Source organism: Cherax quadricarinatus, chromosome 18 (genome assembly GCF_038502225.1).
Source record: "Cherax quadricarinatus isolate ZL_2023a chromosome 18, ASM3850222v1, whole genome shotgun sequence".
Lineage (NCBI taxonomy): Eukaryota > Metazoa > Arthropoda > Malacostraca > Decapoda > Parastacidae > Cherax > Cherax quadricarinatus.
In genome coordinates, this window is record NC_091309.1 from 30,762,686 (window position 1) to 30,789,656 (window position 26,971).

The 26,971-nt window shown below is 39.9% G+C and overlaps 1 protein-coding gene across 5 annotated transcripts in view; it reads right to left on the reverse strand.

Moving 5' to 3' along the window:
- Nucleotides 1-14,558: 14,558 nt before the first annotated feature.
- The window catches only part of LOC128689424 (protein wntless), a 169,422-nt gene continuing 157,009 nt past the window's right edge, over nt 14,559-26,971 (reverse strand). For 4 of the 5 annotated variants that reach the window (XM_053777686.2, XM_053777685.2, XM_053777687.2 and 1 more), the window contains one exon: nt 14,559-16,939. In XM_053777686.2, the coding sequence (XP_053633661.1) occupies nt 16,290-16,939 (650 nt within the window). In that variant the 3' untranslated portion in view covers nt 14,559-16,289. The remainder of the gene's footprint in view (nt 16,940-26,971) is intronic. The other variant, XM_053777684.2, reaches the window with a different exon arrangement.

Consider the following 26,971-nt stretch of genomic DNA (forward strand, 5'->3'; position numbering starts at 1 on the left):
CTCCTATAATTTATAAACTTTCACTTCTTCCTTACCCACTGATGACTTTCTCCTTTTACCCCATCTACCTCTTATTCTCACTGTAGCTACCACTAAATCGGATACGTACATATATCGTATTTCTAGGTTTATAAGACTTGTTTTAGTTTCAATGGCTCAGCATCAGATATAAATGGGAGAGCTCCAGCCCACCCCACACCCCAAACTTATAGCTCCCATCACTGACCTTCAGTTTATAGGATGCAGGGTGGTTTTTGGAGACATTTTATGGAAAAAAATTAATCTAATAAGCCACAAAATATGGTACAGTGGACCCTTCACCACTTCAGATTTTGGCTTTGGACCCTGAAAGAGTTAATAACATAGAAACCTGATATATACTCTAGAAGGAATAAAATATGTCATAATGTATGAGAGGAGTAAATGGTGTAAGTATTGTTGTTGGGTTTAAGGGCCGCCACTGAGAGAAGCTGAGTTGGTGGCGGTGGAGGTTTTGGCCACCACCACCATCACACTTAAACAATGTATGTAATTTATAAATAAGAAATATTTACATTTTAATTTATAAATAAGTAAGTTTATTCAGGTATACACAAATACAATTACATACATAGATTATCATACATAGCAGCATATGTGTAAAGTACCCAGGATAACCAAAAAATTCAAGAGTGACATTTCCATTGGTGACCTTTTATATTTACACTTACATTTACTTTTAGACTTACACTTTTATATTTACACTTACCTTGGAGGAGATGTTAGTTTAACTAGTTAGTTTGATGAAGGAGATGTTGGCAGAGGTTTAGGGTGGTGGAAGATAGCAGGGCGGTGTATGTTCAGCGGTCCTATACACATCCAACAACATTGGAGAGTTACTCTCATGTTGTTTTTCTATCGCTTACTCGCTTAACTTACTTGCTACACTCTTAATTTTACATTTCATCGATACCTGCTGCTTTAGTATTATACATATTGTAGAATCACTGAATCACTGTAGAAGGCACATTCTCCCCTCACTCTTCCTCCTCTACTTTAGTACGTACTTTGCTATGAGTATTTTCTTGAATTCTATTGTGTTTCTCACCTTTACCAAAGGGCTGGCACTAGGAGCTTTCTTTGGGCCCATGGTGTCTTATTTAGCAGTTGCAAGCACAAAAAACAATGAATTATGAAATGTGTTGTATGAACCTGTGGGGTGATGGTCACATGCTGGTAAACAGTGGCACACCGAGTGTAAATAGTGTGGGAGACTGGCTTTCTGTGCACGTGACGGGCAGATGCATACCAGAAGGTCGCCAAATCACGAACCACGAAGCTAAATTTTGCCGGAAAAATTTGCCGAAAGTCGGATTTCATGAAAATCGCGGCCGCCAAACGGCGGGGGTCCACTGTATATATATCCTTTGCCCCTCTAAAAACATGCACATCCAATAGTCTAATCTTTCAACCTCTTATCTACTAATATATAGTGCAACAAACTGCTGTCATTACGTCCTATATATGTCATGTACTTATCCTCCTCTGTCTTAACCCTTTGACTATCGCAAGCCCCTTTCTGAAACTCATTCTATGTTACAAAATTTTTGGGAAAAAAAAATTGTTTTTTCTTATGAAATGATAGAGAATCTTTTCCCGATGGTAATGACACCAAAAGTACGAAATTTGGTTGAAAAATCACGGAATTACGCTCCCGCGAAGTTAGCAGTCTCTGCGACATATACACATCGGCGATTTTGCCGAATTTGAGCCCTTTTTTTGCCAATTCCGTTGTTCCAGTTGATCAAACTCACAGCTATTTCTTTAGAACTCCATTTTTTCTATCAATTGAGTACAAGAAACTGCCCATTTACCAGTTTGAACTACCCAATAAAGTGGTCAGAAATTGGCAATTTGGCCAATTTCACGCAAATTAAAAAAGATACCAATTTCAAAATAGGGTCAAGAATAAACAATGTAGACATTCTTGGCAATAAAATAACATATCTCTGTTCATTAGTCACGTCTCGAGGCCCCTCTTACATTACTATTGTTTTCTATTTTGATTTTTTATTCATACAAAAAATACAAAATTTACTGTTATGCAGACTACTGCATTATTGTAAAAATGGTATAAATAATATCAGTGCACTAGTGAAAGAATACCAGACTCCCCAGTTGACGTGTATTGGACGTGTGATGTGATTTGCTTACTCTTGAACATTGGTAAAAAACCAAACATTTCCGCTACTTTCAGCTCAATTTCAAGGTCGTTTTCATCGTGAAACTAATCAAAATCATCTTTATTTCTGCAAGGTGTTTTCCATTTTATCACTTGAGACCATGAAAACGAGAATACAATGATAAATACTATACGAAAATACACCTCAAGGTCGGCATTTTAATCCGAAAAAACAGTCAGTTTTTTTTCTCATTATGCACTGCATGCTGCAGGATTTTTATGTGGTGCACACTGACCACACAGACTCATTCTCTCACATGTGGGCCTACCAGCTTTCTCCTGCTTGATTTGAAGCTGCTAGAATTATTGAGTATATATACATCCGAAACATTGGCTCATAAGATGTATATCTACGACCAAAATAGTCAAAGGGTTAAAATGCATATTACCTTTTACCAAAAATCTTTCAATACATAGTTCAAGTAGAGGTCCTCAGTTACTATTTACTCCTGGCACTCAAAACTTACATACTATCCTCTACAACACTTTCTGCCACAACAGTTATTTTCTCACTTGGTTCTCGACTCCTTAAGCACTCTCTTATTATTATAATCTTCAATGGAAAAGTGCATAGTAAAGTATATCAGACAGACAAACTAGGAGTGATATTAACCCTTTCAGGGTCCATGCCATAGATCTACAGCTTTACATTCAGGGTCCAAACCGTAGATCTACGCCATGAGCTCAGCTCACTCTGATAAGCTGTGAGTGGTAACCCCTCAAGGAAGGTTCCTTGATGTTGGTGAGGGGCTCTTGATTTAGGGAATTGGAACTGTGCTCCAGTTCCCTGAATTAAGCCTGAATGCCTTCCACATCCCCCCCCCAGGTGCTGTATAATCCTCTGGGTTTAGCACTTCCCCCTTAATTATATATATATATGTGAGTGGTAAATTTGGGCCTAGATGTGAGAGAATACATCTGTGGTATGTGTGCACCACATAAAATAAATCCTGCAGCACACAGTGTGTAATGAGAGAAAAAAACAGAGACCGTGATTTTCGATTAAAACAGCGACTTTGCAGTGTTTTTTTATGTTTTTTATAGTTGTATTTGCGATTTCTTGATCTCATTTGATAGAATGGAAGACGTATTACAGAAATAGAGAAGATTTTGATTAGTTTTAGCACTGGAAATGGCTTGAAACTGAGCTCAAAGTAGCAGAAATGTTAAATTTTTGCCGATGTTCAAGAGTAAACAAACGACCTCACACGTCTAATACATGCCAGCTGGTGGGTCTAATATACATTCACAAATGTGGTGATGATATTTACACAATTATTACAATATTGCATAACAGTAAATCTTCTATGTTTTGGTTTGAATAAAAAATCAAATTGGAATTCATTTGTAAAGCCTGAAAACGTAACTAATGAACAGAGGAAATGTTAGTTTAGTGCCAGGAATACCTACATTGTTTATTCTGGACCCTATTTTGAAATTGGAATATTTTAAACTGTGTTAAATTGGCCAAATTACCAATTTCCAATCACTTTATTTTATAGTTGAAACAGTTGACTTGGTGATTTCTTGTGCTCAATCGATAGAATAGAAGTAATACTAGTGAAATAGCCAAGAATTTGGTCGACTGGAATAACGTAGTTGGCCTAAAATGGGAGGCAAAATCGCCGATTCGTAAATATCACTGACACATCAAAATTTGTAAGAGCATAATTTTGTCAATTTTCTATCAAATTTCATACTTTTTGTTTTATTACCTTCAGAAAAAGATTCTCTACCATTTCATAAGAAAAAATAAAATTTTTTTTTTTGAAAATTCTTGGACCCTGGTGTGCACTTTGAAATTTGGCCTCTGGACCCAGAAAGGGCTAACAGAACAAAAATATACATTTACTTCAAGTCCTTCATCAGCTTCAGTGATACTCCATTATTTAATAATAATGTCTTTTTATTATCTCTTTGATTGGCTGTTATGTAGATCTACATTACTGATGCCAGGGTCCCTCACATAGATCTACATATTGAGCACAGCTCCTCCAGATGAGGTGCAAGCAGTCAATTTTGCCCTCAGTATGATAGAATGGGTCTTCCACGAGTGTGCACAGTATAAAAAAGAAAATCCTGCCCTAAGTGGTGCATAATGGGAAAAGCAAAACTCTGACCTTATGTTTGGTTTAAAACAAAGGTTCAACATTTCCGATTACAACAGCTGTGAACTGGACCAAGTCTGCTTAATCACAGTCTTTGTCCAGGACATTTAAGTTTTTCCATCATAGATTTGCTTTTAACCCTTAAATTGTCCAAACATAGATCTACGTTTACTCGTGTAGCGCTCTGAATACAGTGGACCCCCGGTTAACGAACTTTTTTCATTCCAGTAGTATGTTCAGGTGCCAGTACTGACCGAATTTTTTCCCATAAGGAATATTGTGAACTAGATTAGTCCATTTCAGACCCCCAAAGATACACGTACAAATGCACTTACATAAATACACTTACATAATTGGTCGCATTTGGAGGTGATCGTTAAGCGGGGGTCCACTGTATTTTGATTTTTTTTTTTTTTTTAATGAAGAGTGTATTTTTCTACATGTTATAGGATAAAAAAAAAAATTTAGGGTCAGTACTTACCGAGATATAAGCCCGAGAAGTTGGCACTGGATGCTCACCTGACAACAACATCGAGTCCTGCCTCTCGCAGAAGTGTTACCAATATACCTTTTTTTTTTTTTTTTAATTTTTATTTCATAGAATTTTGGTTCTGACAATTACAATTTATTATAGTTCTTGTGATTTCATAGCCAATCTTTGCTCTGACACTAATATTAGGTACTGAAATAGTACTCAAATATTCACAATCACACTGACAGGTGAACATTTTCACCCGCCTTGGTCATTTACTATCGTCTAGAAATATGTTTTAGACATGCTAGAGTATATTTGAAACTCCTTGAAGCAAGGTGCTATGACGAGTGTCAGTAAACTGCTGACAGTGCAGTGACACTTGATGTACATGCACTGCTCCAGGGAACCCTGGCTTTGTTTGTTTTCACTGTTACACAAACATGTCTGTCTAGCTCTGCTTATGTGTCTGTCTTCCCATCTGCTTGTCTCTGTCTCAGGGAGCAGCTCATAAACCTGTTGGTTTACGAGCTGCTCCCCGATTCCTCCTCTTCAAGGGGGGCTCCTTGGCGTGGTGAAGAGGCTCTTGGTCTGAGGAATTAGCCCTGTCGGTCTTCTTCCTCAGACCGAACCTAATTACCCCCCATTCTCCCCTCCCCTATCCCATCCTCCCCTTTTTCCATTCCTCCTCCTCCTCCTCACCCCTCCCTTTTGCCCTTCCTCTTTTTAGCCTTCGTGATTTCTCCCACAGGCGCGCTAGTTCCTAGGTAGGGGAAAGGACACCGGGGTCCATCCCATTCCGTTGAGGTTTCTTGGCGGTGGCGTAGTTTGCCGTGGAATCTGGATTGCCTAGGGATGTCCCGATCCCTCTCCAGTATCCCGGAGTGGCTTTGGGTGTCTTTTGGGCGACGGGTGTATCTCTGGAAGCCACCTTTCGGATTCCGGGGGTGGTGGCTGAAGGAGGTATGCTTTGTGGCGGATATCCGGCCGCCCTCTCTTTTGTCCACCGAGGTAGCTCGGCAGATGTGAGGTTGCTATCCCAGATTGCTGGTTTACTGGCATGAAGGGTAGGGTATGGCACGGGTTCCATGCTGCATCTGCGCTACTAGCGGTGTCGAGTCCTCTTGGGCGCGGAGGGGGATTTCCGGCCCTTTCATTCCTCCTGGGAACTATTCCTCCCCGCTCCCCCCTTTTTTTATTCTTTTTTTTATTTTTATTTTCTTTTCTTCTTTCTTTTTTTTTCTTAAAAACAAAAAGCAAAGGAGTAACCTAACCATGGCAGCCCTAGTCCATGAAACCACTACCCCCGGGCCCCTTCTTGATACCGCACCCCATTCTGACCCTGCCTTGTGTTTAGACCACTCTACGGACACTCCTGATGCCCCTGTACCTCTTGCTGGTGCTGTTTCCTCACCCGCTTCAGGTACCGGGGCTTCGACTGACTCCTTCGATTTGTCTGAACTCCGCTCTCCTTTGACTATGCTTCCGGCTTCTCCCTCTACGGTACGGCAATTTTCGAATCGCCCACCCATTTCCTGCCGGACCAACTCCGGTCCTACTCCTAAACGCCAACGTCAATCTCCTGATGATGCTCCGTCGTTACCTTCCCATTCTACTCGGAAACGACCGACACGTCAAGCACTCCCTCTCCACGCTCAGTTTCGGACCACACAATGGACTAAATTCTTTACTTTAAGACCAACTTCTTCTTCTGCCTACCTTTCTGACCATAGTATTGCCAAAGCGCTCCTGCGTCATGTTGGCAGAGATATTTCATTTCACGCTCTCAAGAGCGGTACACGCATCGTCACTGTCCAGAATGCTACCCAAGCTCATGATCTTTCTCTCCTTTCGAATATCGATACTACTCCTATCACTATTGAAAAACATCTTTCTCTCAATTCTTGTAGTGGTACTGTCATTCTGCCCCATACCATAGTCCAACAGAATTTCCAGTCATGTGGCAATGACATTTTTGAACAGCTGGAACTCCAGGATCTCCCAATCCTCAAAGTAGACACTTATGTCCTTCCTGCCCGGGGGCGGAGACGTTACCCTTGCAATGTGGCTCGTTTAACTTTTGACAGCCGAGAACTCCCGTCCTCTGTATATGTCGCGGGACATCGGTTACAAGTTCGAAAGGTGATACCTACACCGCAACAATGTAGAAATTGCTGGCGTTTTGGTCACCCAGCGAAATATTGCAGATCTATGGCCGAATGCCCAGTCTGTGGTGCCGACAACCATTCTAATACATCTTGCAGTCAACCTCCATCTTGCCTTAATTGTGATGAAGCTCACCCTTCGTACTCCCGCCGTTGCCAGGTCTACTTAAATGAACGTGAAATCCGTTGCCTCAAAGAGGCAGAAGGTCTCCCTTATGCTATGGCAGTTACTCATCTCCGCCTCCAAGGGAGACTACCCCGTGTTTCTTATTCTCGTGTTGCCAAACGTCCCCCCACTTCTGGGGTCCCATCTTCTGCAGCCTCCTCTGTTGTTACCCCTCCCATAGCCACTACGGCATCTAATCCTTTTGCTGTCCTTGGCTCTGACGTCCCGACTACAACTCAGTCTGTTCTCACATCTTCGCGTCCTTCCTCACAAGCCCCAGTATCGACAAGACCTCGTACGACACCTAATACCAATCGCCCCTCTACTCAGAAGTCCAAAAAATCCACATTGCTCAAATCTTCTTTGCCCCTTCCTTCCCTTCTTCCACCTCCACACGTTACCTTTCCAGTCTCTGTACCTAGTTCTTCCCCTCTCTCTGGCTCTATTACAAGTGTGGAGATTCACCCTCCTCCTCGTACTATGCCTTCCACCCCCGTCCCCTCCCAAGTTTCTCCCTCTTCTGTCACCTCCCAGGTTTCTACCTCTTCTGTCCCCCCCCACACTTCATCTCCAGTCCCTTACACTTTTCCCTCCCCCTCTACTTTGGTACAGTCCATTACTGTCCCAATCTTTACTCACCCTCCTCCTCCTATCTCCAATATGGTTTCCCATACATCTTTGAATTCAGAAACACTTGAAGCCATTTCAGAATATATTGCAGAGACTAAACCTTCAATGGACACTGATTCACTTCCTGTTCCTTCTCTTCCCTCTCCTCCATCTTCACAACCCCATTCTTCGCAACGCTCCGTTCCTTCGCTACTTGAACATCTTCCAATGCCACCACACGTTGACTTTTCTAACCCCTCTAGTCCGTAGGTGCCTTTACCTACAGATTCCTGATATTTTCTTCATCGCCAATCATGGCCTATTTACAGTGGAATATCCGCGGCCTCAGGGGTAATCGGGGTGAGCTTCAGATGTTGCTTTCCAGGTTTTCCCCTGTTGGTGCTTGCTTACAAGAACCAAAATTACACTCGGCTGTTTTCCAACCTATCTCAGGCTATAATTTATTGTATTCTTCGGATCCTTTCTCAGATGGGACCTTTAATGAAAGTGCCCTTCTTCTACGCAATGATATTCCGTACTGTCAACTATTTGTCCATACCTCGCTGCATTACACTGCAGCCCGTATCCACTTGAATAAGTGGTTTACAATATGTTCTTTATATCTCTCTCCTTCTCGAGCATTTTCTATCCCAGACTTTGCCTTTCTTGTTTCATCCTTACCACCACCACTTCTGTTACTTGGTGATTTTAATGCCCACCATTTCCTCTGGGGGGGGGTCTCATTGTGACTCACGTGGCATTCAGTTGGAGGCTTTTCTTGCCTCTCACCCCCTCCATGTTTTAAATACGGGTACTCCCACCCATTTTGATCCTCGTACTCATACTCTCTCTTGCATCGATCTATCAGTCTGCTCTTCCTCCACTGCACTAGACTTCACCTGGTCTGTTCTACCAGACTTACATGACAGCGATCATTTTCCGATCATTCTTACTTCTCCTTCCTATTCACCACCTTCCCGTAGCCCTCGCTGGCAATTTGATCGGGCAAATTGGGATCTTTACTCACACCTCACTGCTTTTAGTGAGGTTCCTTCTTCATCCTCCATTGATGAGCTCCTACACATCTTCTCGACATCAGTTTATACCGCAGCTTCTCATTCTATACCCCAAACCTCAGGCAGGCATTCTCAGAAGTGCGTGCCTTGGTGGTCTCCTGCTTGTGCTCGTGCAGTACGTTTGAAACGTGCTGCATGGGGCAGGTACCGGTACAATAGAACCGCTGAGAGACTTGTTGATTTTAAGCAGAAGCGTGCGATCGCTCGCCGTGTCATCCGTGAAGCTAAACGCACTTGTTGGCGAGACTATGTTTCCACCATCACCTCTGCTTCTTCTATGAGTGCAGTCTGGAAAAAAGTGAGGAAATTGAGTGGTAAATACTCTCCTGACCCGGCTCCTGTTCTACGGGTCACTGGTGTTGATATAGCAAACCCTCTCGACGTTGCCATTGAACTTGGCACACATCTGGTCCGTATTTCCCGAGGGCTCCATCTATGCCCCTCGTTTCTTTCCTCAAAGTCTGCCAGAGAGTTAGTACCCTTGGACTTTTCTTCTCTCGGAGAAGAACAGTATAATGTGCCTTTTACACTTCAAGAACTGGAGGCAACGCTCTCAGCTTGCCGATCATCGGCAGCTGGGCCTGATGACATTCATATTCGTATGTTACAACATTTACATCGGTCAGCCCTTGTAGTCCTCTTACACCTCTTCAATCTTATTTGGGCACAAGGAGTTCTTCCCCAGCTGTGGAAATCTGCCATTGTTCTCCCTTTCCGCAAACCGGGTACTACAGGACATGATGCCTCCCACTATCGCCCCATCGCTCTTACAAGTGCAGTTTGCAAAGTGATGGAACGCCTCGTAAATCGACGTTTAATGTGGTATTTAGAGACTCACAACAGTCTCTCCGCTAGTCAATATGGCTTTCGTAAGGGTCGTTCTACCATAGACCCCTTACTACGCTTGGATACGTATGTTCGTAATGCCTTTGCGAATAATCACTCAGTTATTGCCATATTTTTTGACCTTGAGAAGGCATATGACACAACTTGGAGGTATAATATTTTGGCCCAGGCCCATTCCTTAGGCCTCCGAGGCAATCTACCATCCTTCCTTAAGAACTTTTTAACTGACAGACATTTCCGTGTTCGAGTCAATAATGTTCTTTCCCCGGACTTCGTCCAAGCTGAAGGTGTCCCTCAGGGATGTGTTCTAAGCACAACACTTTTTCTCCTTGCTATAAATGATTTGGCCTCTGTTCTTCCACCCAATATTTGGTCATCACTCTATGTTGATGACTTCGCTATTGCTTGTGCAGGCGCTGACTGTCACCTTATTGCAGTTTCTCTCCAGCATGCGGTCGACCGTGTTTCCACTTGGGCCACCACACATGGGTTTAAATTTTCAAGTACCAAAACTCACCAAATTACTTTCACTAGACGCTCTGTTATCTCCGATCATCCTTTGTATCTCTATGGCTCCCGTATCCCCGAACGTGATACAGTCAGGTTTCTAGGCCTTCTCTTTGACCGTCGGTTAACCTGGAAACCTCACATTACCTCTCTGAAGGCAACTTGTCACAGCCGGCTAAACCTTCTTAAAACCCTTGCTCATCTTTCCTGGGGAGCTGATCGTCGAACTCTGCTTCGCCTACATTCAGCCCTCGTTTTATCGAAACTCGATTATGGTGACCAGATTTATTCCGCGGCCTCTCCTGCTACTCTCTCTAGCCTTAACTCTATCCATCACCAAGGCTTACGTTTGTGCCTTGGTGCTTTTCGCTCTTCCCCTGTTGAGAGCCTCTACACAGAAGCAAATGTTCCATCCTTGTCTGATCGCCGTGATGCCCATTGCCTTCGTTACTATGTACGCTCTCACGATCTACACAATCCTTCCATTTATAGAATGGTCACCGATATTAGTAGACATTCTTTATTCGTTCGCCGCCCCTGTTTGCTCCGTCCCTTTTCTCTTCGCCTACATTCACTCTTGTCTTCCCTTCAGTTACCACCTTTATATGTTCATGTAGCATCTCACTTTTCCCTGCCCCCCTGGGAAGTTCCAGCTGTTCGGGTCTGTTCTTTCTCACTCCCTTGCTCGAAAGCTCAACTGCCTACGGTGGCTTCCCGCTCTCTTTTTCTTGATCACTTCCACTCCCATTCTCATGCCACCGCTGTGTACACAGATGGCTCTAAGTCTTCAGACGGCGTCGGATTCGCAGCAGTGTTTCCGGACAGCGTCGTACGAGGGCATTTACTATCTTCAGCTAGCATTTTTACTGCTGAACTGTATGCCATTCTTGCAGCACTTATTCGTATTGCATCTATGCCTGTGTCATCATTTGTAGTAGTCTCAGACTCCCTTAGTGCTCTACAGGCTATACGAAAATTTGATACATCTCATCCCCTAGTTCTCCGTATCCAACTTTGGCTACGCCGTATCTCTACCAAACATAAAGATATTGTTTTTTGTTGGGTCCCTGGTCATGTCGACGTACAGGGCAATGAACAGGCAGACACTGCTGCGCGGTCAGCAGTATATGACCTACCAATTTCCTATCGAGGTGTTCCATTTCTGGACTATTTTGCTGCAATAGCTACCCACCTTCGCACCCGTTGGCAACAACGTTGGTCAACTCTGCTCGGTAACAAACTTCATTCTATTAAACCGAGCATAGGTTACTGGCCGTCTTCTTGTCATCAGTGCCGAAGTTGGGAGACCACTCTCTCCCGCCTTCGCATTGGCCACACTCGTCTTACTCATGGGTATCTCATGGAGAGGCACCCTGTTCCTCTCTGTGAGCAGTGTCAAGTTCCAGTATCGATTAGCCACATTCTGTTAGACTGCCCTCTCTATCAACGAGCACGCAGAATTTACCTCCAACGTCGTCTTCGTTCTACTACTCTCTCTTTACCTTCCCTTCTTGCTGATGGACCCTCCTTTAATCCTGACTCTCTCATTGACTTCTTGACAACGACCGATTTACTCCACAAACTCTGATGATACTTTTCGCACTCCCCTCAGCCCTTTCTGGTTCAGTCTCTTGCTGCCCTTTACCCTTTCACCATCCACTGCCCCGCTGTTATCCGTAACCTGTTGCTCATCCATCTCCCTTTTGCCACCTGATGCCCTCACTTCCTTCCTGCCCTGCAGCGCTGTATAGTCCTTGTGGCTTAGCGCTTCTTTTTGATTATAATAATAATAATCCCCGATTCCTGAGCAAGTGAAAATGTGTATTACTTGCGTCATGCTTATTATGCCCTATGTCTACAAGCACTGTATAGCACTTTGACTGGAATTTTTGGGTTATCTTAGGTAATTTACACTATGTATAATAACTGTACTTATGTGCACCTGTGACAAAAATCATAACTATTTTGCTAGAACCCCATTTGTTTTATCGAATGAGTACAAGAAACCACCCATTTACCGATTTCAACTATCCAATAAAGTGGTCAGAAATTGGCAATTTTGCCAATTTCCAAACAGGGTCCAGAATAAACAAGACAGACATTCCTGGCACTGAAATAACATTCTCTCTATTCATTAGTCACGTCCCCAGACCCCTCTTACATTTCTTTTGCTTTCCACTTTGAATTTTTATTCTCACAAAAAATGGAAGATTCACTGTTATGCAGACTACTGCATTAGTGTAGAAATGGTATAAATAATATCAGCGCACTTGTGAAAGAATATCAGACTCGCCAGTTGACGTGTATTGGATGCATGGCATATTTGTTTACTTTTGAACATTGGCAAAAAATCAAACATTTCTGTTACTTTGATCTCAATTTCAAGATACTTTTCTTTGTGAAACCAATCCAAATCATCTCAATTTCTGTAATATGTCTTCCATTCTATAAAATGAGACCAGGAAAATAAGAATACAAACATAAATACCATACGAAAATACACTGCAAAGTGTATTTTCATGTGGTATTTATGGTTGGAGTTTTTTTTTCTCATTATGCACTGTGTGCTGCAGGATTTTTTTTATACTGTGCACACTGACCACAGACCTATTCTTTCATATGTAGGCCTACCAGCTTTCTCTCGCTAGATTTGAAGGCACTAGAATTTACGTGTATTAGTACGGCACCAACCCTGGTGTGCAAGCCGTACTAGTACGACACTGACCCTGAAAGGGTTAAGTACCAATGTAATGCAAGATTGCATTCTAAGCAAGCAAATCTTGCATATGTGCGTTAATCTTTTTTTGAGAAAGTACAGTACATCTTCACTTTCTAGTGAGGCATATCTATGTGAATTTTCTTATAGTACAGTGAACCTTCGGTTATTGGCCGTTCCAGATATCGGCCAATTCGGTTATCACCTGGTTTTTTGACCAAAATTTTATCCTGGTTATGGGCCATTATTTCGGTTATTGACCGTGTCCACCAGTAGCAAAGTATGAAAGTGAAGGAGGAAGAGAGAGGGGAGAATGTGCCTTCTTTAGTGATTCTACAATATGTACGATACTAAAGCAGCACCAGCCAGCGATAAAGTGTAGGAATTAAGTTAAGTGATTAAGCAAGAGAAAAAAGACAACATGAAACTGATTCCTCCAATGTTGTTGGAGATACATAGGGTCACTGACAATATATGCTGCCCTGCCTATCTTTCACCACCCCAAACCAATGCCAGCATCTCCTCCAAGGTACAGTTAGTGTAAATATTTCTTATTTAAAAATTACGTACATTGTTTCAGTGTGAATAGTAGTGGTAGCAGAGCCGCCGCCACCACCACTATATGTACGGCTTATGCTGTCAGTGGCCCTTATAACCCAACACCACCATCACCAGTCCTCATATACGTAATGGCATATGTTATTCATTCTAGAGTATATATCATATTTCTATGTTATTAATATTGTTTATTATGTCATATTAGATGAATTGTGATAGATAAATAAGCCGTGGAGTTGATAATATTGTCATATTTAAGCATTTTGTCCTGTGTCCAAACAATAAACTCGCCTCCCTCTCGCCATTTTGCATATGCCAACAAGACTGTTCAATAAAGGTAAAAGTGATTTAAATGCTCATTTATCCATTTCATTAGTCATTTTATTTAGTTCTCATTGTTTTCTTTATGTAAAACTATAGTTAATCTTTAAAAAAATTTATTTTTTGTTAATATTTTTGGGTGTCTGAAACAAATTAACTGGAGTTGCATTAATTTTTGTGGGAAATATGTATTTCGGTTTTAGGCCGATCTTCTGGAATGGATTACGGCCAATAACCGAGGGCCCTCTGTATACAAATTATGCAGTTTCTTTTGCACTGAATTTTATCTAAGAAAGCGTCACTTAAGTAAAGAGTGATCAAGCCTAAAATTAACCAATTTGTTTGGAAACTTACCAGCTGAAGTGAAGTATAAATTCTTAAGTATAAAATGTAATTATCTTCAAATCATTATCACCAGATTACTGGCCAATAAGCCTGACTGTTATGATAGGAAGCCACCTTGGTGAGCATAATTTGATGGTACCAACAAACTACAGTAGACACAAGAGCAATGTGGATATTTCATTAAGGACAATGTCCAAAATAAAGTAGCCACACTGATATAGTGCCATATTTCCAAAGTGCACCTACCTCTTCCAGCTCCAGCTTGGTCTCTTGAGTACATCAACAGAAATACAAGAGTATGAATGAAAGTAGCATTTCTAACAAGTGGTGAAAATTGGACTAATAAAATCTTTACTGATTATATCCATTTTAGGACAAATTCATGAAATAGCTTCTGCACCACAAACAAATGCACTTTCCTCCCACTGCCTGAATAATAGATCATTCAAAATATTAGTGAAATTTTATTGAGAAATACTATCTTGTATAACAAAGCTAATGTAAAAAATCTTCATTTAATACTTGTAGCATTGTTGGACTTTTTATACAAATAAGATGGTCAGTTAATGGTATACATAAAACACTACACACAATTTTAAGAGAAAGTGTACATAATACAAAATGTAGAGACCTTTACTAGTGGTGTGCCAAGTTATCAATATTAGTGGTATCAGCAAAAACTTAGTATTATTCCATCCCTACTTTTTACAGTAATTATCTGCCAATTAGTACATATATGGTAATTCAGATAAACAAAAAAAGGCTTATTTGTTATCATCTTCTTTAATGGAATAAATAGCTCTTAAGACAATGAGCAATGCCTAGAGATAATGTAATGGAAAAAAAATTGTTTTACGAATACAGCTTTATTCATTTGTTTCAGTCCCCAAAACTGGATTACTTTTACATGGTGGGGAAGAGGTACAATAGAGAAAGTTCTGTGTATAGTGCCTGAGAATATATGGTTTTTACAAGCAGAGTTCAAGGAAAGAACCCAACATTTGTCATTATGATGAACTGGTTAAGCACTTTTTCATTAATAAAATCAACATATGAAGTAATAAATATTTCTCAAGAAAATACATTAGTTACAATAGTTATATACTAGGTAGTAGGTTGGTAGACAGCAACCGCCCAGGGAGGTACTACCGTCCTGCCAAGTGAGTGTAAAACGAAAGCCTGTAATTGTTTTACATGATGGTAGGATTGCTGGTGTCCTTTTTTCTGTCTCATGAACATGCAAGATTTCAGGTACGTCTTGCTACTTCTACTTACACTTAGGTCACACTACACATACATGTACAAGCACATATATACACACCCCTCTGGGTTTTCTTCTATTTTCTTTCTAGTTCTTATTCTTGTTTATTTCCTCTTATCTCCATGGGGAAGTGGAACAGAATTCTTCCTCCGTAAGCCATGCGTGTTGTAAGAGGCAACTAAAATGCCGGGAGCAAGGGGCTAGTAACCTCTTCTCCTGTATATATTACTAAATGTAAAAGGAGAAACTTTCGTTTTTCCTTTTGGGCCACCCCGCCTCGGTGGGATACGGCCGGTGTGTTGAAAGAAAGAAGTTATATACTACATGGTATCAAACAGTTATACTTGGCACTTTGTTGAAAGAGGGCACAGAAAGTTGAGAAATGGAGTAAAGTACATTAAGTCCTAAAGTTTTGTTCTTCTGATATTCATATTTTTAACATCTCACCAAACACTCTTAAGACATCATTCATTATATACTGCAATTAGAAAAGATTATCATGAAAGGGAGGAAATGGGGAATGAACAGGCTGCCTCCCTCTGTGACTACCTAGTGTTTTTTTCTTTGCACATACATTCAGCACTTATCAGATCTCCTTTATAAAACTGGTGCACATTTTAAGACAAATTTATATACTGTTATCACTCAAGAATGCAAATGTTCTATTTACCAAGACCAGTCTTGTCTACTATACAGTTGTGAATATTCCTGATTAGAAATGCTATACATTTCTAGCATACACATTCAGACATTTACTTACCTATGTATTCTTTGAAAGACTTGGCTAACACCATTTCCACACAGTCACTTCACACAGCACCATGTTTCACACAGTCACTTCACACAGCACCATGTTTCAGTCACTTCACAAAGCACCATTTCTCACATTAGGATAACAGCTTCCTGGAACATCACTTCTTATGACTGAACAGTATTAGCATTTACAGCAAAACTATTATTTGTGATACCATCACAACTTACATCATCATCAATCATTGCAATATCACTTAAGGCATCATCAATACTTAAAGCAGCTTCTCCATTTACACGGGCATCACTAAATGCCAAAATATCAGCACATGCAGAAGCTTCATTGCAAATGGTAATATCACTGCACACGGGAGCCTCACAACTTACTGCTGCATCACTTTTATCATTACTAGTCATGGCAGTATTATATATTATGGCAACATCGCAGTTTCTAGCAACATCACTGGTGCTAGGAACGGCTGTGCCAGTGGTATCATTACTGCTTACTACAGCTGCAGTGCTAGTGCTGCCAGCAGTATGACTATTTACACCAATATCACCACTAATGACACTATCACCACTTATTAGATACACACTTACAGCATCATCACTACTTATGACACCATCACCACTTACGACATCAAGTGTCACAACAGCATCACCATTTGTGGCATCTCCACCTGCACTGTATGCAGGATCCACATCTAAGGAATCTTCACTAGCAATGTCAATTGCGTTCTGTCTGCGCAATGGCGGTCTAGAATGTGGTAGGGTTTGCTGCACGGGCTCTCTCTCAGTAATGGTTTCTAAATCAACTGCTGGATAAGAAATTTAGTTAAAAATCTGCTTTCTTTTAACACAGTATACAGTGGACCCCCGCTTTACGATCAGCTCCCAATGCGACCAATTATGTAAGTGTATTTATGTAAGTGCATTTGTACGTGTATGTTTGGGGGTCTGAAATGGACTAATCTAATTCACAATATTCCTTATGGGAGCAAATTTGTTCAGTAATGGCACCTGAACATACTTCTGGAATGAAATAATATTATAAGCCGGGGGTCCACTGTATTTCAGTAATTAACTGCAACACACATTCTAACATGGTAAGTACCATTATTACTTAAACATTAATCTAGAAATCTTATCTTACAATACAATATAAATCATAACCCGAAGATTAACCCCTCTCCAGTATTTACCATTTCTTTTTTCAAGTTTCCAGTGTTCATTTGGCACTTTTTCTTTTACATAATAGCAATGGCCTCTAGTTCTACTTGATGATGTTTCTAGGCAAGTATCCTTACCAATTTTTTTTATACCTTTTGACAGTCTTAAGTGTGACTGAAAAATATATCACAATACTGTGGCTGGAACAATTTGTGCGATATCCCCCACCCCCCAAACACATACAGGAAATATACACTTTTTCACTGTCCTAAACATTTATCAAGGCACATGATTTCCCACATGTGTATTACTGTCTCAGACTATTTTTCAGCAAACTCTCAACTCCCCAACTGCTGGCAACATTGGTGCGAGTTGGATCACAAATGTTTATCAAACGCATCTTAATAGTGTGTCGTGTTTATCAGCAGGTAGGTAAAATTTACTTCCGACATTTCCACTGCCCCAACACTCTCACTGAAAGTCCCACCTTTGACAGACACACACTGACTTTTTGACAAACTAACATATCGCACAAACTTATATTTAAATATTATCTTGCTCTCTCCCCTACCTTCATTATCCTCTGCCCTTCACACACACACTCTCGTACTCTTTCATACATCCCTCCTTGCAGCACTATATGACCCTTTTGGGTTTAGGGCTTAAATTTATTATAAGCCACAACTGAGTGAGAAAAGGTATATTAGACCAAAAGACAATTTAGAAAGAGAGGAAAAGAAGGTACTGTAGTAATAGTGCTACTACTACTACTAGTGGTATCAGAAGTATTGGTAGTACTGGTACTACCACTATTCTAGCAGAACTGGTACTACCAGTAGTGCAAATAGTACTTGTACAAATACCGGTGGTAGTACTACTAGTGTACTAGTACTTGCACTACCTGAAGTCAACCTTGAGTGTTCCAAGGATGACCACCCCCACAGCCCGGTCCATGACCACACCTCCCAGTGAATGAGGGCTTGATCAACCAGGCTGTTACTACTGGTGCATGCAGTCCAACAACTACAGCCTGGCTGGTCAGTAGAGCTTTCCAGCTTCTTTTTGAAGACAACTAGGGGTCTACTGGTAATCCCCCCTTATGTATGATGGGAAGCTGTTGAATAGTCTTGTGACCCTTAAAGTTATAGTGTTGTCTCAATATATTCATGGCACCCATGCTCTTCATTGCAGCATACTGCATCATCTGAGCCTTGTGCTTTTGCAAGGATCAATTTGTGTGCAGATTTGGGGGGCAGTTCCCCTACAATTTTTCAGGTGTAAATTATGTCTTTCCCACCTGCATTAAAAGGAGTACAGGTCAAGGGACTTAAAATGTTTCAAGTAATTAAGGTGCTTGATAAAACTTACACATGCAGTAAAACTTCTCTGTATATTCTCTAGATCTGCAAGTTTGCCTGCCTTAAAAATGAGCATTAGTGTACAGTAGAATTCCATGCTAGAGAGAACACATGACCAAGAGGATCATCACTGACTTGGCATCCTTTTCCTCTCAGTTGTGGTCCTTGAAGGTGAAAGCTTCTGACATTATCACTCCTAAATCCTACACATTAATTTTTACTCTATTGTGTGTCAGAATTTGTTTTTTTAAACTGTTCTGGCTTTTATTTCTTCAGGTTTTCCATAATGGAGTAAGTGAAACTTGTGCCCACTGAGCATCACAATTTTCAAAGGCCCACTGGAAGACTTGTCCTAGTACTACTAATACTTGTACTGGTATGATTAGTACATGTACCAGTACTAGTTCTGGTACAGTACTAGTTCTTGTACCATTAGTACCTGTAACAGTACTACCAATACTAGCATCACAAAATCATAACATGATTGCAAACACCTTATAGTGAATAGAAATATACATGGTTGGATGAATCTTATTAGAGCCAGCTGGCTGAGTAGATAGCACAATGACCTATGGGTTCTAGGACTCACCTGCCATGGGTTCAAGACCCACCCGTTCTGTGGGTTATTAACCCTTAAACTGTCCAAACGTAGATCTATGTTTTTTCAACATTTGAAAGTATGTAAAAAAAAAGCAGATCTTTTCTTTTTTTACATTTGAAAACATGTAAAAAAAACTTGGATCTACTTTTTTTTTTTTTGTTATATTTGAAAATATGTAAAAAAACCATAAATCTACTTTTGGAGCACTATGTATGTGAACATAGATCTGCTTGGACAGTTTAAGGGTTAATACTAGTCATATAAGTGCTAGTACAGTGGAACATCGGCTTACGAATGCCCCACCATGCAAATTTTTCAGGATGCGAACCATCATTCGGTCAATTTTTTGCTTCTGGGTACGAACGAAATTTCAGAATACGAACTTGCCCCCTCAAGTGAGGTTCCTTAAATAAATTAATAAATAAAATATTTATTTCTTTGCAAAGGTTACAATGTGTGTTTACATATCATAATATGATTGGAACAAAGAAAGCTACTATCATACCGAGGCATTTCGGGCAGACTTAACCTAATACAGTGGAACCTCAAATTTCGAACTTAATCCGTTCCAGGAGCTAGTTCTAAAGTCAAAAAGTTTGAAAGGCGAAGCAATATTTCCCATAAGAAATAATGTAAATACAATTAATCTGTTCCAGAAACCCAAAAATATTCACAAAAAAATACATTTTATAGATAGTATTACATTATAGTTTTACATACACACAACAAATAGTGTACAATTATTAATAAATTTAAATAAACATATAACATTTTTACTTACCTTTACTGAAGATTGGTGATGGCATCTGGAAAATAGGGAGGAGGAGAGAGGGGTTATTGTTTGGAAGGGGAATCCCCCTCCATAAAGACTTTAGGTATCAAAGCCCTCTCTAGGGTTACTTCCCTTCTCTGTCTTTTAATGCCACTAGGACCAGCTTGAGTCACTGGACCCCTGTCTCACAAAATAACTGTCCACAGTCCTTTGTATACTTCTGTATTATTTCCTTCTTCACATCTATGGTGTTTCTCACTTTCTTTACCTCAGGGGTACCACTAACAAGTTTCTTTGGGCCCATGGTAACTTATTTCACAGTCCCACAAGCACTAAACACAATGAATTAATCGTAAAATGTTTGAATGAGACCGCAGGTTAGTGTTCACTTAAGCATCAACAAAGCCAGACTGGCTCATGGCGCCTGTGCGGGGACATGGACAGAGTGGGCTGGTGGACAGGTCTGGTACCCAGCGGTTTGAAAGAAGGGGTGAGTTTGATAATAGGGACAAAGTTGGTTCGAAAAAAGCGGTTGATTTTCGAAGAGTTCGATAAACAATATGTTCGATATTTGAGGTTCCACCGTACTAATAGACTGCTTAAATCTAGACAGGTGAAAAGTGTACTAGTCAATCAAATCAAAGTTTATTCTCTATAAGGATTACAATGTGGGGTTTACAGATTTTGGTTATTGTGTGGTTTACATGTAATAAAATACTAATTACAGAGGGGGACACTAGTAGTGGTTACCAATGTTTTGCTCATGGTGGTGCCAACTACTGACAGCCTTTTGAAGTTATAATATTTATTATTATTATTAGTAGTAGTATGTACGTGGTGATGGGCTCGATCTATGGCATTGGATATGTGCTCCAGTTCCCTAAATTAACCCTTTCAGGGTCGACAGGCCCTCTCCCAGACTTGTTCTCAGGGTCGACAAATTTTCAAAAAAAAAAAAAAAATTATTTTTTCTTATGAAAAGATAGAGAATCTTTTCCCGATCATAATGACACCAAAAGTATGAAATTTGATGGAAAACTTACGGAATTACGCTCTTGCAAAGTTAGCGGTCTCAACGATGTTTACGCATTGGCGATATTGCCCACTGTGAGCCCTATTTTTGGCCAATTCCAGTGTACTAGTCAATAAAAATCATAACTATTTTGCTAGAACTCCGTTTTTTCTATCGAATGAGTACAAGAAACCAATTGTTTACCGATTTCAACTATCCAATAAAGTGTTAAGAATTTAGCAATTCTGCCAATTTCCAAATAGGGTCCAGAATAAACAAGAAAGACATTCCTGGCACTAAAATAACATTTCCTCTGTTCATTAGTCATGTCCCCACACCCCTCTTACATTCTTTTGCTTTCCACTTTGAATTTTTATTCTCACAAAAAATAGAAGATTTACTGTTATGCAGACTACTGCATTAGTGTAGAAATGGTATAAATAATATCAGTGCACTTGTGAAAGAATATTAGACTCACCAGTTGACGCATAGCATGATTTGTTTACTTTTGAACTTTGGCAAAAATCAAAGATTTCTGTTAATTTGAGCTCAATTTCAAGGTACTTTTCATAGTAAAACCAATCAAAATCATCTCAGTTTCTGTAATATGTCTTCATTCTATAAAATGAGACCAGGAAAACTAGAATACCATCATAAATACCATACAAAAATACAGTGCAAAGTCACTGTTTTAAACCAAAAACACTGTCAAAGTTTTTTTTTTCTTATTACGCACTGTGTGCTGCAGGATTTTTTTTTATACTGCACACACTGACCACATAAACCCATTCTTTCATATGTAGGCCTACCAGCTTTCTCTCACTAGATCTGAGGGCGCTAGAATTTAGGCGTACTAGTACGTCAAAAACCCTTGTGCATGAGCCGTACTAGTATTTAGGCAGGGTTAATCCTTTCAGGGTCCAAAGGCTAAATTTCAAAGTGCGCACCAGTGTCCAAGAATTTTCAAAAAATAATTTTGTTATTTTTTCTTATGAAATGGTAGAGAATCTTTTTCTGAAGGTAATAAAACAAAAAGTACGAAATTTGATGGAAAACTGACAAAATTATGCTCTTGCGAATTTTGATGTGTCAGCGATATTTACGCATCAGCGATTTTGCCGACTTTGACTCCCATTTTAGGCCAATTACTTTATTCCAGTCGACCAAATTCTTAGCTCTTTCACTAGTATTACTTCTATTCTATCGATTGAGCACAAGAATTCGCCAACTCAACTGTTTCAACTACAAAATATGTAAAGTGACTGAAAATTGGTAATTTGGCCAATTTAGTGCAAAGTTCAAAATATTCCAATTTCAAAATAGGTCCAGAATAAACAATGCAGGCATTCCTGGCACTAAACTAACATTTCCTCTGTTCACTAGTTACGTTTTCAGGCTTTACAAATGAATTCCATTTTCATTTTTAATTCACATAATGAATTTTTATTCAAACCAAAACATAGAAGATTTACTGTTATGCAATATTGTAATAATTGTATAAATAATATCACCACATTTGTGAATGTATATCAGACCCACCAGCTGGCGTGTATTAGACGTGTGAGATCATTTGTTTACTCTTGAACATTGGCAAAAATTTAACATTTCCGCTACTTTGAGCTCAGTTTCAAGCCATTTTCAGTATTAAAACCAATGAAAATCTTCTCTATTTCCATAATATATCTTCCATTCTATCAAATGAGGCCAAGAAATCACCGATACAACTATAAAAACATGAAAAAACACTGCAAAGTTGCTGTTTTAATCGAAAATTATGGCCTCAGTTCTTTTTCTCTCATTATGCACCGTGTGCTGCAGGATTTGTTTTATGTGGTGCACACATACCACACAGATGTATTCTCTCATATCTAGGCCAAAATTTGCCACTCACAGCTTATCAGAGTGAGCTGAGCTCATGTCATAGATCTACAGTTTGGACCCTCAACGTAAAGCCATAGATCTACGGCACGGACCCTCAAGGGGTTAATAATAATAATAATAAATAATAATTATAATACGTATGTATTAATAACTGATAGGTATGTACTAATAATAATAAAATATAATAGTAATAATAATATGTTGTCATTTTTAGACTTTGTAATTTTTGTTTTTTTTTTCATATTTTTGTGACAAAAGCTTCAAAATACAAATTGGTAACCTTCTGGGTGGTTGTAGGTACTGCTAGACCACGGCTATCTCAGTGCCAACCAAGGGTCAAAAGGAAGAGGAGGTGCGCCGCTCTGAGTGATCGCAGCAGACCCTTGGGATGCGTAATTTTGTCTTATATTGTACAAAATTCTTACAAAATGCCTAGCCCTAAGAAACAGTATTTGCGTACAATCAGCAAGAAGCTCAGGAAGCGATTTGAAACCATGAAAAAAGCTACAGAAACAAAGAAGGCAGCAGCATAGAGTGAGGCAGCTGACCGCCACCACCACCACTGTGGCCACAGTGATCACATCTTCACCTATATATACATCTGTCTTGACCACACCTGTGGTTCTATTTGTGACAACCTTACCACTAATCGTAGATAAACACAGCTAGGTGTCGGGTTATGGACTGGGAAGATACTAGAGTGGGAGGGTAAACGGCAGATGCTTTCTGCCACTGCCGGCGTTGCCATCATTTGCCATATTATGGCCTACTTTATTCATTCTAGAGTATATATCATGTTTCCATGTTATTGCTATTGTTTATTATGTCATATTAGATGAACTGAGATAGATAACTAAGCCGTAGAGTTGATATTAGCATTATTTTGTCATGCCTCCTGAGAGGCTGGAATGGATTAATTGCATTTCAATTAATTTAAATGAGGAAAATTGACTCAGCTTATGAACAAATCAGGATACGAACAAGGTCGCAGAACAGATTAAATTCTTAAGCCGAGGTTCCACCGTACCTGTAATTATAGTACAGTGGAACCTCAAAAATCGAAAGTGTCACATATCGAACATTTCGAAAATAGGACCATTTTTTCGGACAAACTGTGTCCCTATTATCGAACGCGCCCCTATTTTCGGACCGCTGGGTATGGGACCTGTCTTCCGCCCGCTGTGTCCGTGTCCCCGTGCAGGTGCCGTGAGCAGTCTAGCTTTGTTTATGCTTGAGTGAACACTAACCTGCGCTCTCATTCACGCATTTTACGATTATTTCATTGTGTTTAGTGCTTGTGGGACTGTGAAATAAGCTGCCATGGGCCCAAAGAAACTTGCTAGTGGTACCCCTGTGGTAAAGAAAGTGAGAAACACCATAGATGTGAAGAAGGAAATAATACAGAAGTATGAGAGTGGTGTGAGACTTGTTGAGCTTGCCAGGATGTATGGGAAAAACAAGTCAACCATCGGTTCTATCCTGTCAAAGAAAGAACAAATCAAGGAAGCTGATGTTGGAAAGGTGTTAATATAGGGAGTGGATGAGGTGCCTTCTTCAAAGATTAAGGAGATTTGTGCCAAGTGGAATGATGTCCAAATGTTTGTGCAGAAGTACCACCCTGAGCAAGCTGAAACAAGCCATCTTTGCAACAAGTTCAGTGGCAGAACCATGTCCCATTTTAGGGAAATCTTAAAGAGGTGCCAGAAACAGAGGACTGTAGACAGTTATTTTGTGAGACAGGGGTCCAGTGACTCTCAAGCTGGTCCTAGTGGCATTAAAAGACAGAGAAGGGAAGTAACCCCAGAGAGGGCTTTACCTGAAGTCCTCATGGAGGGGGATTCTCCTTCCAAACACTAACCCCAACTCCCTCTCTCCTCCTCCCTATCTTCCAGATGCCATCACCAATCTTCAATAAAGGTAAGTAAAAATGTTATTTTATATGTATTGCTATACATAATTAAAAACTATAGTATTTGTTGTATGTAAAACTGTAATTAATCTCTATAAAATGTATTTTTTTGTGTGAATATTTTTGGGTTTCTGGAACGGATTAATTGTATTTCCATTATTTCTTATGGGAAATATTGCTTCGAATTTCAGACTTTTCGAATTTAGAACTAGCTCCTGGAACGGATTAAGTTCAATTTTTGAGGTTCCACTGTACCTATAATACTACTGCTAATAATACTTGTACTACTACTACTAGTACTTAAGTACTAGCATTTCTAGTACTACTAGTATTAATACTTGTCGTGCTAGTATCAATACTTGTCATACTAATATTATTATTTGTAGTACTAATACACTAGTAGACCACTACCACTCATACTAGTACTATCACTAGTAATAGCACTAATACTAGTACATGTACTAGAAACTTGTTGAACTGAGACACAGCCAATGGCCCCCACTCCAGAAACATAGCTATTAGCACCAATAAATAAGTAAAATTTCTAAATTTCTAAATATGACATCATATGTATTTGAAAATATATAGGACTAAGCCATCCACCAACAAAATAAGTTTCATCAGTGGACTCATGGAGTCAAATGCAATGTTTGTGGATTTCACAGAGACCCACACAAAAGATCACTTTGACAATGAAATATGCATATCAGGGTGCAACTTATTCAGACGAGACAAAAAGGACAAGCAACAAGTGGGGTGGGTTGGCCTGTATGTGAGAGAGTTGCTCATTTGTACAGAGTTACTAAATATCACAAATGATAAAGTTGAAGTTTTGCCAGTAAAGACTGAAAATCAAAACCTAGTCATTGTTGTTATGTATAAGCTGCAAGATACAACCTCCAACAGTTCCAGGAACAGATAGTGAAAACTGATTACTGTCTGCAAAATCTTCCAATCTCAGCCCCAAATACCTTGTTGCTTGGCAATTTCACGTTAAGATGGAATAACGTGGCATATGTTATAGAAGAGATAATCCCAGGAGGCAGCTCAGATGAAAACTGTCACACAAATGAATTGTTCAATCTAATAAATAAGTACACAAGATATGATGTAGTGCGAAATGACAGTAGTTTGCTGGACTACATATTGGTAGATAAAAGACTGTTGGGTAGACTTCAGGATGTACATGTTTATAGAGGGGCCACAGATATATCAGATCACTTTTTAGTTGTAGCTACAGTGAGAGTAAAAGGTAGATGGGATACAAGGAAAATGGAAGCAGCAAGTAAGAGAGAAGTGAAGGTTTATAAACTAAAGGAGGAGGCAATTAGGGTAAGATATAAACAACTGTTGGAGGACAGATGGGCTAGTGAGAATACAGGCAATGGAGTAGAAGATGTATGGGGTAAGTTTAAAAATACAGTATTAGAGTGTTCAGCAGAAGTTTGTGATTACAGGAAAGGGTGCAGGGGGGCAAGAAGAGTGATTGGTGGGATGATGATGTAAAGATAGTAGTAAGAGAGAAAAAGTTAGCATATGAGAGGTTTTTACGAAGTAGAAGTGATGCAAGGAGGGAGGAGTATATCAAGAGAAAAAGAGAGGTTAAAAGAATGGTGAAGCGATGTGAAAAGAGAGCAAATGAGAGTGGGAGTGAGATGTTATCAATAAATTTTGTTGAAAATAAGAAAATGTTTTGGAGTGAGATTAATAAGTTGAGAAAGCCTAGGTAAAGAATGGATTTGTGAGTTACAACAGGACAGGAGAGTTATTAAATGAAGAGTTAGAGGTATTGAGAAGATGGAGGGAATATTCTGAGGAATTGTTAAATATTGATGAAGGTAGGGAAGCTATGATTTCCTGTATATGGCAGGGAGGGATAATATCTTATTGGAGTGAGGAATAACCAGTTGTGAGTGTGAGGGAAGTGCATGGGGCAGTGAGTAGAATGAAAGGGCATAAAGCAGCTGGGATTGATGGGATAAAGAGAAATGTTAAAAGCAGATGGGGATATAGTTTTGAAGTGGTTAGTGTTTTTATTTAATAAATGTATGGAAGAGGGTAAGGTACCTAGGGATTGGCAGAGAGCATGCATAGTTCCTTTGTATAAAGGCAAAGGGCACAAAAGAGAGTGTAAAAATTATAGAGGA